General features: G+C 34.7%; 1 protein-coding gene across 1 annotated transcript in view; it reads right to left on the bottom strand.

Moving 5' to 3' along the window:
• Positions 1–3,037: 3,037 nt before the first annotated feature.
• LOC124155237 (serine protease 44-like) overlaps positions 3,038–14,571 on the bottom strand; it is a 31,726-nt gene continuing 20,192 nt past the window's right edge. Inside the window, exons 2-9 of the mRNA XM_046528954.1 lie at positions 13,963–14,111; positions 12,325–12,586; positions 9,493–9,590; positions 9,157–9,294; positions 8,030–8,208; positions 5,729–5,880; positions 4,396–4,517; positions 3,038–4,146 (exon numbers count right to left, since the gene is read on the bottom strand). Coding sequence (XP_046384910.1) covers positions 4,092–4,146; positions 4,396–4,517; positions 5,729–5,880; positions 8,030–8,208; positions 9,157–9,294; positions 9,493–9,590; positions 12,325–12,586; positions 13,963–14,111 — 1,155 coding nt within the window. The 3' untranslated portion in view covers positions 3,038–4,091. The remainder of the gene's footprint in view (positions 4,147–4,395; positions 4,518–5,728; positions 5,881–8,029; positions 8,209–9,156; positions 9,295–9,492; positions 9,591–12,324; positions 12,587–13,962; positions 14,112–14,571) is intronic.

The raw sequence follows: 14,571 nt of genomic DNA, 5'->3' as shown, positions 1-14,571 counted from the left end.
ATTGACATCGACTCCGAGGAGTTAATTCATTTGGTCGCTGCAAAAAAAAGCTAGAAGGCTAAATTCGATTTTATAATAATATTTTTATATTTTCCTTTAAGGGCTTGTGATAAATATGTATATTTAACTGTATTCGCTATTTTATTTATCTTATAAAAATAATTTTATTTTTGTCTACTATTCCATCCCAGTGAGAAATGGGTGGTGGAATCCACGTGGAAATTAGGTGGAAATGTAACGTGGATACCACGTGTTTTTGGTCGTGGAATCAACGTGGAACCCACGTGGAAATTTGGTGGAAAAATTAAAACAGCAGTAGGTGCTGCCCTGAAACATTCTTATACATTACCATGGCAATGCATAAGAATGTATAAAAATTTGAAACAGGTTTATACAATTTTTTCATAGGGGATACCATCATTTTCTGCTCCACCATCAGGCTGTCAGTTGAAAAATAAACATATCTAATACAGAAATATTACATTCATATAATTTATCCTGAATTTTCCCTGTGGGTCCAGTTTGAATATGATTATCTAGAAAATATCTTCTCAAGACATCTTGTAGATATCAGAAAAGGGAACATTCAGAAGCCTACAAAATGTCTGGAAGCTATTACAAAATATTTTATGGATATTTTATGCTATGATGATCCTTTATCTCATCTATGAAATATTGTTAATTTAAAAATTTATGAGAAGAACCAAAGCATTGCAATGCACATTTGCTTTCATCATGAAGAACTATCTGCACATGGTTAGGGAAGAATTTAAATTTACTGCTTATTCAGTGGTGGCATTTTGTTTGGAATTGTATGAGGAAGTACATTAGCTGCTGGGTATTCGATTTAGATATAGAGTGGTCGAGGTTTTAATGGTTTCAGGACAGCACCTACTGCTGTTTTAATTTTTCCACCAAATTTCCACGTGGGTTCCACGTTGATTCCACGACCAAAAACACGTGGTATCCACGTTACATTTCCACCTAATTTCCACCATAATTTCCACGTGGATTCCACCACCCATTTCTCACTGGGATAAACCCCGAAAATATTTTCTGGCTACAGCCTTGCCGCAAGCAATACTACTAATCTGCATAAAATGAGAGTAATTGCATGTGTACTTGTAGCAAGATCATGTTTTATCAAGAGAGTGTTAAGGTTATTTGATTAAGTTCAGCAGCATTGGGATGTATCCCCGATTAAGGAATTTGTGCTGTAACAAAATTGGGCTACGCAAGGCATGGGTGCATTATATTTACTAAAAGAATCTACTGTTGTGCGATTAAATAGAAAAGGAAAATTGTTTCCTTAGTGAATTTAAAATATTCTTTTTCTATTTATGGGAAAATACCTGAAAGAGATATGTACTCATTTTTTTCGCATAAGATTGTAACCCTTAGTTGTCCAAAAATGTTATGCTTTACACAACATATAATATCATGAAATGTAAATCGTACCTACTTGGAAGGTTCTCGTTATTTCATCTTGAAAGTTTTCTTGTTGTTTATTGCATTGTGATCAGGCCCATCCCAGCGAGAAATGGGTGGTGGAATCCACGTGGAACCCACGTGGAGAATTAACGTGGATACCACGTGTTTTTGGTCGTGGAATCAACGTGGAACCCACGTGGAAATTTGGTGGAAAAATTAAAACAGCAGTAGGTGCTGTCCTAAAACCATTAAAACCTCAACCACTCTATAGCTAAACCTTCTATATATGTGTCTACGATTTTTCATGTGCTCTCATGGCTGCCTTTCCACGAATTATATAAAAATAGAATGTGCGATACATTTTCACATAACTAGCGTGGTTTCAGGATGATAAATGACGCAACGTCACACCAGAGAGTTAAGTTCCACAAATTAGAAATTCTGTTTAACATTTTATGCTAATCACCACAAATCCACTTGAAATCAACGTGGATTCCACGTGGGTCCAACCACTCAATATCCACCACCACCAAATATCCACCACTCAACGTGGATTCCACGTGGGTTCCACGTGGACTCCACCACCCATTTCTCACTGGGATGCTGGGCCGCCATGACACCGGGACGTATCCCGGTGCACCCTCCAACCTGGAAATCCTGAGCACCCCCCAGTAGTCCTCCTTTGCACAGTGCTGGTATCATCTGGCCAATCAATCATTTGATTAATCGTAAAAGTGCTCCAAGTTATTCGATTAATTTGATAATCGGTTGTAGATGATATTATTCAATTAGCGCGATTTTTTATTTAAAAACAATAAAAAACTTTGATATTTTTACGAACAGTGACAAAATAAGTTACATGAAATTATTTATATTACTGCTAGGATTGAAAATTACATAAATTCTTTATTCTTGGTCATTTGAAATCTCCGCATTAAAAACTCCTCCCCCAACCCAAGAGATCAGAAACAATATTTTTGACTGCATTTTTGTGGTCAGTCTTTTTCTTTTTTTATAGGCCTTGGCTCTAGCCTTTGAGAACAATCGTTCAGCTGGTTCAGAAGTACCTATAAGGCGGCAGTAAGTTCATGAAGCCTGGGATAAATGAACTTCATTTCTTCCCATGCTTCACCTTTATTTTGCTTCAGTCCTATAACTGAGGAATTGCTGTCCAACTATACTTCTTTTTGTGAACGAGACCCTTGTGGGGTTAGTTCATTTATCCCGATTCTTGATTATTTCGATTAATTGTATCAAATCTGATTAATCATTCGCATTAATTGGTTATTTATTATCATATCATTAATTGATTAATTGAAAGAGAAAAATCGATTATTTCCACCAAACGATAAATCATTGCCATCCCTAGTCCAGCATGGGCCTAATATTGGTTACAGTAATAACCATCAAATCTCCATTGAACATTGTATCAATAGAAGTATTATTTATCACTTGCACCTTTACTCTGAGGAACCTTGATAAAGAAAAAGAAAATTCACATTTTTCCTCAGAGTACCACACCTTTTGTCCGGTGCAGACTGTTATTTGTGAATTTTCTTTTCCTCTGAGAATTGTCATTATTATTCGATAGAATTAAAGCATTGAAAATATTTTATGACATAATTTATTTGAAAATAATTACACATTAATGTAAAATCAAAAATGCTGCCAAACACTTTTCTCAAAAATACAGAAAACTGGAATACTGATTTTGATAACATTTCTTCATCACATCATTAAAATCTATAAAATGGGTCACTGAATATCCTCTCATTTTTCGTTCTTCATATGCTTGTGGTATTTACTGTTAGTCTCTGCAGTATTCCCTATTTTACTACGTATAAATGCTCAAAAGATTCAGATTTTTGCTGCCTATTACAAATAATCATCATTATTTCATAGGCTGACCACAATTACCTCACATTCTCATCCAATACATTTGTTATTTATTGGCTGAGGTTTCTCTTGTGGAAATAAATATTTTTACAGATTCTCTACACTACCTAAGAATAACACTTTTAACCAGGAATAATTTTCCTGTTATAATCAAGTACCTAGCGTTAATTGTGTGGCTGACTTCAGCTTGAATTCTTGAGTGAATAAAATTTTGTTCAATATACCTGGTTGATGAAACAAGAATAGAATAGTTTTTGTGTTAGTGCTAATCATAATTTTCAAATGATAAGAGCAAGATAAATATATTAACATAATGACAGGTTTTCATTCAAATTACGTGTCATTGAGATACATTTTGATGATTCCAACTGTTTATGAATTTTTTATCGGTACAAAATGTTACCAGTTATAATGTCAAATGTGAAAATGGTGAACCAATTATTGACTTGAAGTGAGTAAAGTTTGTTCTCATATGGCACAAAGCATTGATTTCAATTTTAATATTCATCAATTACATTCCAAAAGCATTCATTATTGGCACATTATCATGAACTTCATAAATGTCTGCACTACATGCACGTCCAGCATCTCAAGTGACAGGACTTATCGATTGCCTTGTTGCATCAATATCACACTGGGTGCTGTATGCATAGCAATGCCATTTCTGCCTGTTGATCTTCTATCAATCGGGATGTGGTGCATGTCTTACACATGCTATGGTGAAAATATTTACCTATGTTAAACAATTTTCATGCATAAATTAATTATGTGACCAATCTCTTGTCAATTTGAATTTTTTCGAGGATCCAATTGTAGTACCTGAAACGAAGAATATTCAGCAAGTTATTATGAAATTATTAGAATTTTCAAAAGATGCATCTTTCAATCCAATCACTTATTTCTTAATGTAATCTTAATATAAAATTTATCAGAATCAATCAGGCATCACCATCAATTTTGTGTTGAATTCATATGCAGGTGCATAAATGCTCAAGAAAATAAATTAACTTTCAATATTTCATAAGTATTTTTTTCATAAGACATAATATTTTGGTTAAAAAAACATACTTGTCCACTCTGGTATAAACTCCAGGTGTATTCCTTCTGCCACATCCAATGCCAAAGCTGACAATTCCCACTTGCCACCAAACTCCATTTCGCTCACAAGATAGTGGTCCTCCTCCATCTCCCTAAAATATAATCAATATGAAAAATGTTAAAGCATAACAGGTAAAAATGTAATGAAAATTTTTTAAGCTAGTGACATACATATATAGTGGTCACCGATGTACATTAGGGCGGATCAGAAAAATCGATTTTTTCAAATCCATCTGGCCCAATGAAAAAAAGATCATCCATCCAAGAGAAAACATCAGTACATCGGCGACCCCTTCCTTCTTACTCTCTGGATTGTTCTTTTCACATTCTAATTCTGTGTATGTACTATCCTTTATTTTTATTTTGCAACTTTGATTGGTGATCTTTTGCCACACCTCATGTCTAGCTTTGAGTAAGTCTGGTCAATCACTGCGAGCCTGAATTTTGCCATTCCAATTACAAATATTTGTTCGCTTCTACATGGCAATCAATCGATGAAGATCAAATGGTTTGCATCAGGTGTAATTTGATGGAATTCCCAGGTAAATAACATTGCCAAATTCCCACATTGTAAAATTGGATATCATTGATTTTAATGCTTTATGTCATCAATGATGTAACTCATTCAAACCATGGTCACATAAATTTATTTGCAAATTTTCCAATTTAGTTGCTGGACTTTTTCTTATTGCCATTACTTAGTGATTTTCTAGCATATTCTGAAATTATAGATAGATTCTAACAGCAGTGGTGCAGCGAGGGAGGGTTTTGGGGGTTAAACCCCCCAGAGCTCAGAGACATCTATAATATATATTTTTAAGTTTAACCCATTTTACTAAATGGGATTGATATTACAAATAGAATAGTGTAAGGATTTATACAATATCCCTCAGAAAGCCGTAAAACTCACCATTTTAAACCGTTTATCTTAAAATTCTACAATTTATTAATCTCGCACCTACCGCTTATCCTAGTGGGTATTTCATACCCCCACACACCCCTGTATTTGTTGCACCTGAATCCCCCTCAGCCTTAATTCCTAGGTGCACCCCTGTCTAACAGAACCTACTTGTTCAAAATGCTTTTTTCTCTTTTGAAAAGATTATATATTAATTTTTGAGGAAGTCATTAGTAATGCTACTTCATAATTTAACTATTTGAAAAAATTTAAAAGTACTAAATTATCACTTTCAAATTATTTCCGAGGATTTTAAAAGAAATTCACTCGGTAAATTGGAAATGACAAGTAACTATTGCGGAGTTAATTTTTGAGTATATTAAATGATTGCATTAAATAACTTACATCACAAGCATCTCTTCCGAGAGCACCAGCACAAATGGAACTGTTAGGCAAGAAATATCCACTGCCAAACTGGTCTTTTAAAGCTCCTTGACAGGCTGTATGACTCCAAAGGGGAACTCTGACTTCCTTCAGCACAACTGAGTGATCTGAGTCTAAAGAAAAACAAGGCATTAAGCATTGACTTACGGAGTATCCAAAAAAGTTTTTTGTAATTAAACAAAACTTCAGTATGGGATTTAGTGGTACTTTCAGCTTTAGAATGTAACATTTTTCCTCATTGTATTTTCTGGAAAAGTGCCACCAACTTGAATAGTGTTTATTATTGAGATTATTTGGAAATGTAGTACCTAATTGATAGCAGAGAGGAGAATCAAACAATCGTTGATAGTTATAGCATATAGAGGATTGCAAATAATGAATGATAAAGGAATGTGTCTTATTGTTAAATGGATTTTGTGTATGAAAAACATTCCTTGGTCTCCAGGAAAAATGTTACTCGATAAATCTTCCATATCTGTGAGCAGAAGTATTATTTCTAAGTTTCAAGCTACATTATTTGTATGTACATGTATAAAGTGATTTATATATTTATTTTAAGATAACTTAACAGTGACTGGAGATAAGTCGAGTGACTTAACCGTGGAGATATTTGTAAACACAGTGCTAATGGGGTGACCAGATCTAGTACTGTGAAATAGAGGGCGACAAAGGAAAAAATTGAAGAAATCAAGGGAAAAAAGAAGAAAAATCCTAAAGCAAATTTACATTCTGCCCCAAAATCATTAAGTCCAAGCTTGAAAGCAGGATATTTAGTTTTCAAAGCATCTGTAAACTTGCACTTTCCTTGAGGAATCTTGAATGCCAGCAAATTTTAGACTGTCAAGCACACAACCACCGGCGCAAGACTGCCATTCAACTGATCTAAAACAATAGAACACATTCTCAAATCCATTGTAGACCAGAAAAAAAAATAGTGGCAATGCACATTGGTAAAAAATTTAACTATTGTCATGGCACTGATATAAATTGCAATAAACTAAAAAATACATTAATTCAAATGTTAATATAGTAAATTATTAAAAAGAAGGATGTTTTGACAATTAAAAGAATTGTTTGCAGACAGAGGACAGAGATGTAGATTGGAGGACATGTCTGCAAAAAAGAGGACGTCTGGTCACCCTAAGTGCTATCTAAATTTTTCATTCTTTCCATTTTTCTGGGGGAGTGGCCTGGTCTCATTCTTTAGTCAAATACTCACTGTCCTCTTCAAAATTTGAGCGTGAACACTATTAACTCAAATGATATTATGGAATGATGAAAGATTACCAAAGGCTGATTTCCTGTTGTCAATTTTAATATCTTCTCCATTATCTGATATTTTCATGCCAGAATGTATTTTTTCACAAATTGCAAAAATGGAATAATTAGAAATATGAGATGCAGCGCAACACTGACCACTAGTGATGCTACAAGGGGGGTTATGGGGGAACCCCCCCCCCCATAACTCAGAGAAATTTTAAAATTTAATCCATTTTACTTAATTAGATAAATATAACTTTTAGAATAGTGTAAGGTTTAATAAAATATCCCTCAGAAAGCCATAAAACTCACCATTTCGAACAATTTATCTTAAAAATTTTCTGGTGGAAGGCACCCACACCTCCCGTATTCCATACCTCCCAGTATTAGTTGCTACTAAAACACCCCCTAGCCTTAATTCCTAGCTGCACGTCTGATGACCATGGCTTTGACTATGTGTACTGCCAAGGTGCAGAATATGGATTGCAGTGGCGTAACTATGGGGGGGGGGATGAGGGGGATAGATCCCCCCCCCAAAGCCTCAGAGAAATAAAAATAATATTAAAAACTATTGTCTAGTTTTGACATATAGTAAATTTTAACAACCTTTTAATGAAACCCAAATTTTAAGTGCCAAAATTAAGTAAAATGTATTTGCAGGCATGTCATTTTTACAAAATTTTCCCAAACGGGAGTTTGCCCTTCCCCATCCCCTCTCATCACCCCCCATCCATCTCCCTAAAATATAATCAACATAAAAAATTTTAAGGCACAACAGGTAAAAATATAATGAAAATTTTTTAAGCTAGTGACATACATATATAGATGGTCACCGATTTACACTAGGGCGGATCGGAAAAATCGATTGAAAACCCCCCACCACCCCCAAAAGCATATTCCTAATTACGCCACAGATGGATTGTGTTCGCATTATGTTCTCACTGCAAGAAATATAGTTAGGGAATGGGATGGAGCTAAGGAGATATATATTTTAACTCTTACTTTCGGACCGACGACCCCAGCCAGTAATGTAGCATTTTGCATCAGCTGTCCCTCTGCTTGGTGCCCAACTATCACCACCTCCAAATTCGTTTGGGCTGGGAACACAAACAGTGCCCACATTGGATTTCCTCTTGGCTGGAGCTTTCAACTGTAGAAGGGCTATGTCATGAGTGAGAGACCTTAAAAAAGAAATCAAAGTTATAGCATGTGAAATGTGATACAAAAAAGCAGTTTTTTTTTTGCAGCTAGAAAAATTGATTGATGGTGGCTCAAAAATATTCTGCTGTAGAGGCAAGCATTTTTGTTGCGAAAAAATAGTTTTCATTCAGCATTAATTGGCATAGTTGAAATTTAAGGCAAAAGTAACATCCAATGCATTAGATTTTTTAAATGCACAATTTCATAATGGCCCCAGAGCATAATTTCAATTCTACAATTTTGACTATTATTTTAGAATATTAATGATGCAATGAAAATTAATAAGTGGAAAGTAAGAATGTCAGTGTCTTATTGGCATTTCTGACAATTTTTCCTCACTCGTGGTTTTTTTTATCTTTCGTAGGTTGGGCAAATGGACATAAGCAATCTCTTAGTATACCATCTGGTACACTTAGAAGTATGTATTCTGAATGACCAAAGCTTATGGTATAAGAGGACATAAGGCTTTTTATGATGCTAAAGCTCTGGATATTTAAGCCTTCCAGTTTAGGATAAAAAAGGTATGAGAAAATCATTCCCTTTGGTGACCCTTGCACCTGCAACTCAAGATGTACCTATTCATATTTGTTAAAAATTTTCAGTATTAAAAGAGGAGCTACAAATGTCAATAAATTACCTGGATGAGCCAATACTTAGAGATGAATTCTGAGTAGTAATGAATAGTCTGAAAAATAATGAGTGTAATGAATCTTCTTGATTACATTTTGCTAGTTTAGCATAGTATTCGGCTGTATGTTGATTTTGGTGTTGAAACAGGTTAGTCATAATCTGCATTATACTTCCCAGTTCTGATATACTTTGCCAGGGATAGCCTGCCTTGTGAAATAGCAACTATATTTTACAAGCTTATATTTATTTAATATGTTTATGATCACTCCAAAATAATACGTGATGTGCTAAATTCTTACCTGTTATTGAAACCAGGATATATAAAAGCTGCTTGAACGTCTAACTCTTGGTAGGGGTCACTTCCTTCATCTCCCCTTGTAACATCATGCTCACCCAAGCGTACTTTGAGGACACTGGATATGTTTCCCTGGACGGCACTGAAAAATTATCATGATTTTAATTCCCCTTTCTACAGTTTTATCAACATCTTAACTCCACGCAGGTATTATCATTGACTTTTGCATCATGTTAAATTGAGTTGTTCAAAAAAATAAATATTGTAGATATTAAAGGGATTATATTGCAATGCAAATGCTTTTTCAAAAGAAAATTCACTACACATTAAGATCACTTACTAGTCATCTATGCAATGAGCTGCAGTTATCACCCAATTGTCCTTAAACAAGGAGGCACCACATATATATAAGTCATCAGGTTTCTCTAGAATGGCAGCCTTGAAAGCAAAAAGAAATTTGTTATGAGTGAAGAATATTTACATCTTAGTAATAACAAATTATTTCGACAAATAACTAGATATCATATAAATTTTTCTAGTTTTTGAAGAGGAAAATTTCAGCTTTTGATAAAGGTCCAGCAACTGGTTGATTATAGGTAATAACTTTATGCGTAACTATATGAAAATACAAAAAAACACTTTGAAAGATTAGCTTTACCAATTCTAATAAGCACAACCCAGGTTTTATTCCTCAGTTTCCTAGCGATGTAACTACGTTAGGAGTCATGCACATTAACCCGTCAACGCCCACGGATGCCATGTGGCACCCAGTGCAGTGCTGAGCCAATACTCCTGCAATGCATTTAATATGTGAATTTAGCGTACATTTCGGTGCACATACATATTAAAAGGTTTCCTCTATTATTCAGTCAGTTTGAATTGTGTTCATTGTGTTAAATACATATGTATCATATTTTTTAAAAGTGAAATTTGTGTGAATTTAAAAAAATTTTGGGCGCTGACGAGTTAAAATTTGTATGGCAAACCTTACAAAGAATTATTTTTCAATCATGGTAGTTCCACAGCATTTGGTTGCTTTGTGGTTCAGTTTAAATACAAGTGAAGGAAGCACCATACCAATTGGCAATTTAGTACAATACTAGTTATCAGTGTAATAGTTAAGAAGAAAATATTTTATAATGAATTATAATTATTTTGAGACTATAGTCATAAAATGTCACAGTTTATCGAGTCACTTCCCAGCAGTACCCACCCAGTGAGAAATGGGTGGTGGAATCCACGTGGAACCCACGTGGAATCCACGTTGAGTGGTGGATATTTCGTGGTGGTGGATATTGAGTGGTTGGACCCACGTGGAATCCACGTGGATTTCAAGTGGATTTGTGGTGATTATCATAAAATGTTAAACAGAATTTCTAATTTGTGGAACTTAACTCTCTGGTGACATTGCGTCATTTATCATCCTGAAACCACGCAAGTTATGTGAAAATGTATCGCACATTCTATTTTTATATAATTCGTGGAAAGGCAGCCATGAGAGCACATGAAAAATCGTAGACACATATATAGAAGGTTTAGATATAGAGTGGTTGAGGTTTTAATGGTTTTAGGACAGCACCTACTGCTGTTTTAATTTTTCCACCAAATTTCCACGTGGGTTCCACGTTGATTCCACGACCAAAAACACGTGGTATCCACGTTACATTTCCACCTAATCTCCACCGTAATTTCCACGTGGGTTCCACGTGGATTCCACCACCCATTTCTCACTGGGATGTTTCCATTTTAGAACTAATGCGAATAGTATTTTGTAATGAAGGAGCCTGATGCCGTGGTAATTTTTTCTAAGTCTATATGTTACGAAAAGCATACAAATTCATTGTTTATAATTTTCTTGTTCTTGAGATTAACTTCACCTGGGAGACATGGCTTCCTTCCCAAAACGGCAAGTCAAGTGGAAGCACTTCATCTGTGAGCATCCATCCATGCCTAGAGAAGGCTGCATTCCACCATGAACCAAATGATGTGGAAACACATGCAATATAAGGAATGAAGGTATGTGTTATGCAAATATTTTTTTTTTATTAATTTTTGTTCAGAAATTCTAGATTGTTAGGGCTATGACTGATTGAAAATTTTGAGGAATATATTGACTGCACATAATCATATGCCATGATTAGAGCAAAAATTTTATCACATTCTTACCATTCCACTAGCGATGAAATTATAAATTAAATTAAATTTGAAAAAGGTTTTTTCTTATTTTTTCTTCAAATGATGGATTGCAGAAAAATGTTGCATAATTATTGGGTAAAAATAATACTATTTGCTATTATCCGTACATATATCTCAGACTGTTCATTTTTTATAATATGCAGAGGATATAATTATTGCCTGGTGAAAAGGCTTTTATTCCTAACTGTAAAGTATAAAAGGATTTGATCTCAATTATATATCTAAAATATCCTAATGTAGAAAGCATTCAGGTAAAATATTTTAAAACAAATTTTTAAGAGGCAGGTGCTTCCTCCACTTGAATGAACACTTCCACTCTTAATCATAACTATTACCAGTATATTTTTCCTTGCTCTTCCAATTAGCTCTCCTTTCATAGATGCATATGCAACGGCATATCACAACTGTGGTAAATATGAATGATGCTGTGTTTTATATTTATTTATACATGTTTTATGGAGTTAAAACCATACACTCATTCACTTTAACATACTTTAGATTGAAAAATACTATTTTTAATGTTATTTTCCTCATAAACAGTTTTGAGTACATATTTATGACTCCTGATTTGTAAATTTGAATCCGCTTAATTGGAGCTCAATAAAATGTGATTATGAAGCAAAACAAAGCACCAGTTATATGTGTACATATTTTCAATGCTCTGTGAATGTGAGTATTAAACATCAAAATTACTGTGAAAGAAAAAAGTCCATCAATTAAAAAAAAATCTCTTTGCCATGGTGAAGTACTTTTTTGGAATGATCTAACTTTTAAATTTCCTTTTTGGATGCATTTGATGAATCAGAAAGTACTTAGTCAAATATGATATTCAATAGGAGGCATATCATAAGTTGATATTTTGGCTTTATTCAATTGCTTGTATATTTACTGTTTGGTGGTAAAGTTTAATGCTGTTTGTCATTGAAAATAGGTTCTTATTTAGAAAGGAAAAAGTGGTACCCTCATCCACACTTACATGCCACCTCCATTCACCAAACTCGGCCACCCCATCACTCTCGGGGGCATCTCCTCCTTTCAATCCACATCCGGGGCCACCAGGGGATAGTGGGGGGCGATCGAGGGCCACCTGCGGGCCAGAAGGGAGACCCGTGCCAATGGCAGGGGAACCACCTGTCCCTGCATTGCCACCACCCCCACCCCCAGCTCCCCCAGCACTTGAGAAGAAACAGCATACACTTGAATCGGAGAGACCACAGTAACTGTATGGGGCTCCTCCACTGAAACGACAAACATATGCTGTAAGTTTCCCACTCTGACAAGAACTACATCTACAAGAGGTACTCTAATGGTATAATCTAAAAAATAAATAAAAATCTAATGGTATAGAAATTCTAAATAGTAAGGAATTAACTTATTGAAAAATACTAGGAATATATTAACTTCAAATAATATTATGCCAGTGTCACAAATCATGAAAAAAAATTAATCACATCCTTGCCATCCCCCTGGAGATGTTGTGAGAAATGTAATTAAAGGTTTGGAATTTTTTAAATTGAAAATTGTATTTTATAACTGTCTCTTCAAGTGATCAATTTGAGAAAAAAATGCATCATGATTGAGTAAGAAATTCAAATTATTTTGTTATTAACTTTTGATAAATATTCTCCCTCTTTCATGTAATACCCTCCCCTCTTTCAGTCAATGTAACCTTTAAGACAAAATGTGGTGAATCATTTTAAATCTCTATGTTGGGCAACTTTCACTTAAAAATGTTAAATTCTACCTTTACCCTTGTCCTCACAAAAGTTAAATTCTGGCCTCAATACTGGCCAAAAAGCCCCAACAACCAATCTTAATATGAATGGTCTGGTCTTTTTAGTTATGAATTTTGGAGAAAGACTTGGAGCAAGAGGATTAAGGTTAGTCACAATTTGATTATTTCCATTGCAACTGATCTACTAAATAGTGATTACCTAAATGTTACCTTTGAATCTTTATCAAGGATGATAGTTCATCTATGACTTTAAAGAATATGTGTACCCAATCCTTCCCATTTCTTCTTAAATATCAGAATGGATGATGCATTCATATTCATTACATAAAATTCTGATCACATTATAAGGGTAACCAATGCACATACCTCATGTACCTATCAAGTTTTTACAATCATGATATTCCTGATTTTTCAAATTCATAGGGGTAGTGGGTAATTGTAAAAAAACTACAATAATATTCTGTCAGGCAATTAAAGGCTAGGCTAAACAGTTTTCATGAGGGAATAAACACTTTTTTCTCATCAAAAAGTTCAGATTTTGAAAATTATTTGCAATTTAAAAGGAGCTTTTTAACAAAGTACACCCGATGTTAAATTAACGTTCAAAATGAACCCTGACTATCATCAAGCTTGCTTCTTTGCCCCACATAGATTCATCTTTCCTTAAGACTGATGCAAGAAAAATATGACTTGTTGTAAAATTAGGTATTATGAAGGAATGAACACAGAACTCAGTGGCACTCTCTCCTAAAACTTTTTTTAAGATAAGTAGACGATACACTTAGTTTGGGTAGATGGGCTGGAGACACATATAAGGACATATGACCAGTGCACACCCGAACATTAAATTTAGTAGCAATGTTGTACAGATGTAAGTACCTCATGACGCATTTCCAGTACTCCATGCAATCACATCCATTCTCATTCTGGCCCTCGATTGCCCCTACATCCAAAACTCCACTCCAAAGGGCACAGAAAAACAGTGCCCCAAGGGCTGACACTCGATCCAATCCCTTGAACATCATACACTGAAAATAAATAAATCATCGAGAATGTAAGAAAATAGTTAAAGTTGGCTGGTTGGAATGAATGGGAGTAGGTCAGGGGCAGTCTGGCCAGGTAGACTGATTGGTGATTGCTGCGGGCCCTGGGATTCGGGAGCCTCCGTGACGCTATCCATTGTGAAGTGTACATAAAATATGTAGGTAGTAAAAGACTCAGATTACTTATAATAATAATAATATAATAATATCTTTATTGTTCTGTAGGTCATACATGCGACATAGACCATTGTCAGGGAGGACATCAAAACATACATGTTGTCATAAACTATCAGACAAAAATTCATTTACATTGTAATAACCCTTAGGCTGTAGAAATTTTTTAAATTCTGTCTTAAAAACATTTATATTTGAAATATGTTTAATGCTAATAGGCAATTTGTTAAAAATAAGCGAGGCAGAGTGATGTGGACCTCTTTTGGCACAT

Source organism: Ischnura elegans, chromosome 3 (genome assembly GCF_921293095.1).
Source record: "Ischnura elegans chromosome 3, ioIscEleg1.1, whole genome shotgun sequence".
NCBI lineage: Eukaryota > Metazoa > Arthropoda > Insecta > Odonata > Coenagrionidae > Ischnura > Ischnura elegans.
This window is presented reverse-complemented; position numbering and strand designations above follow the sequence as displayed.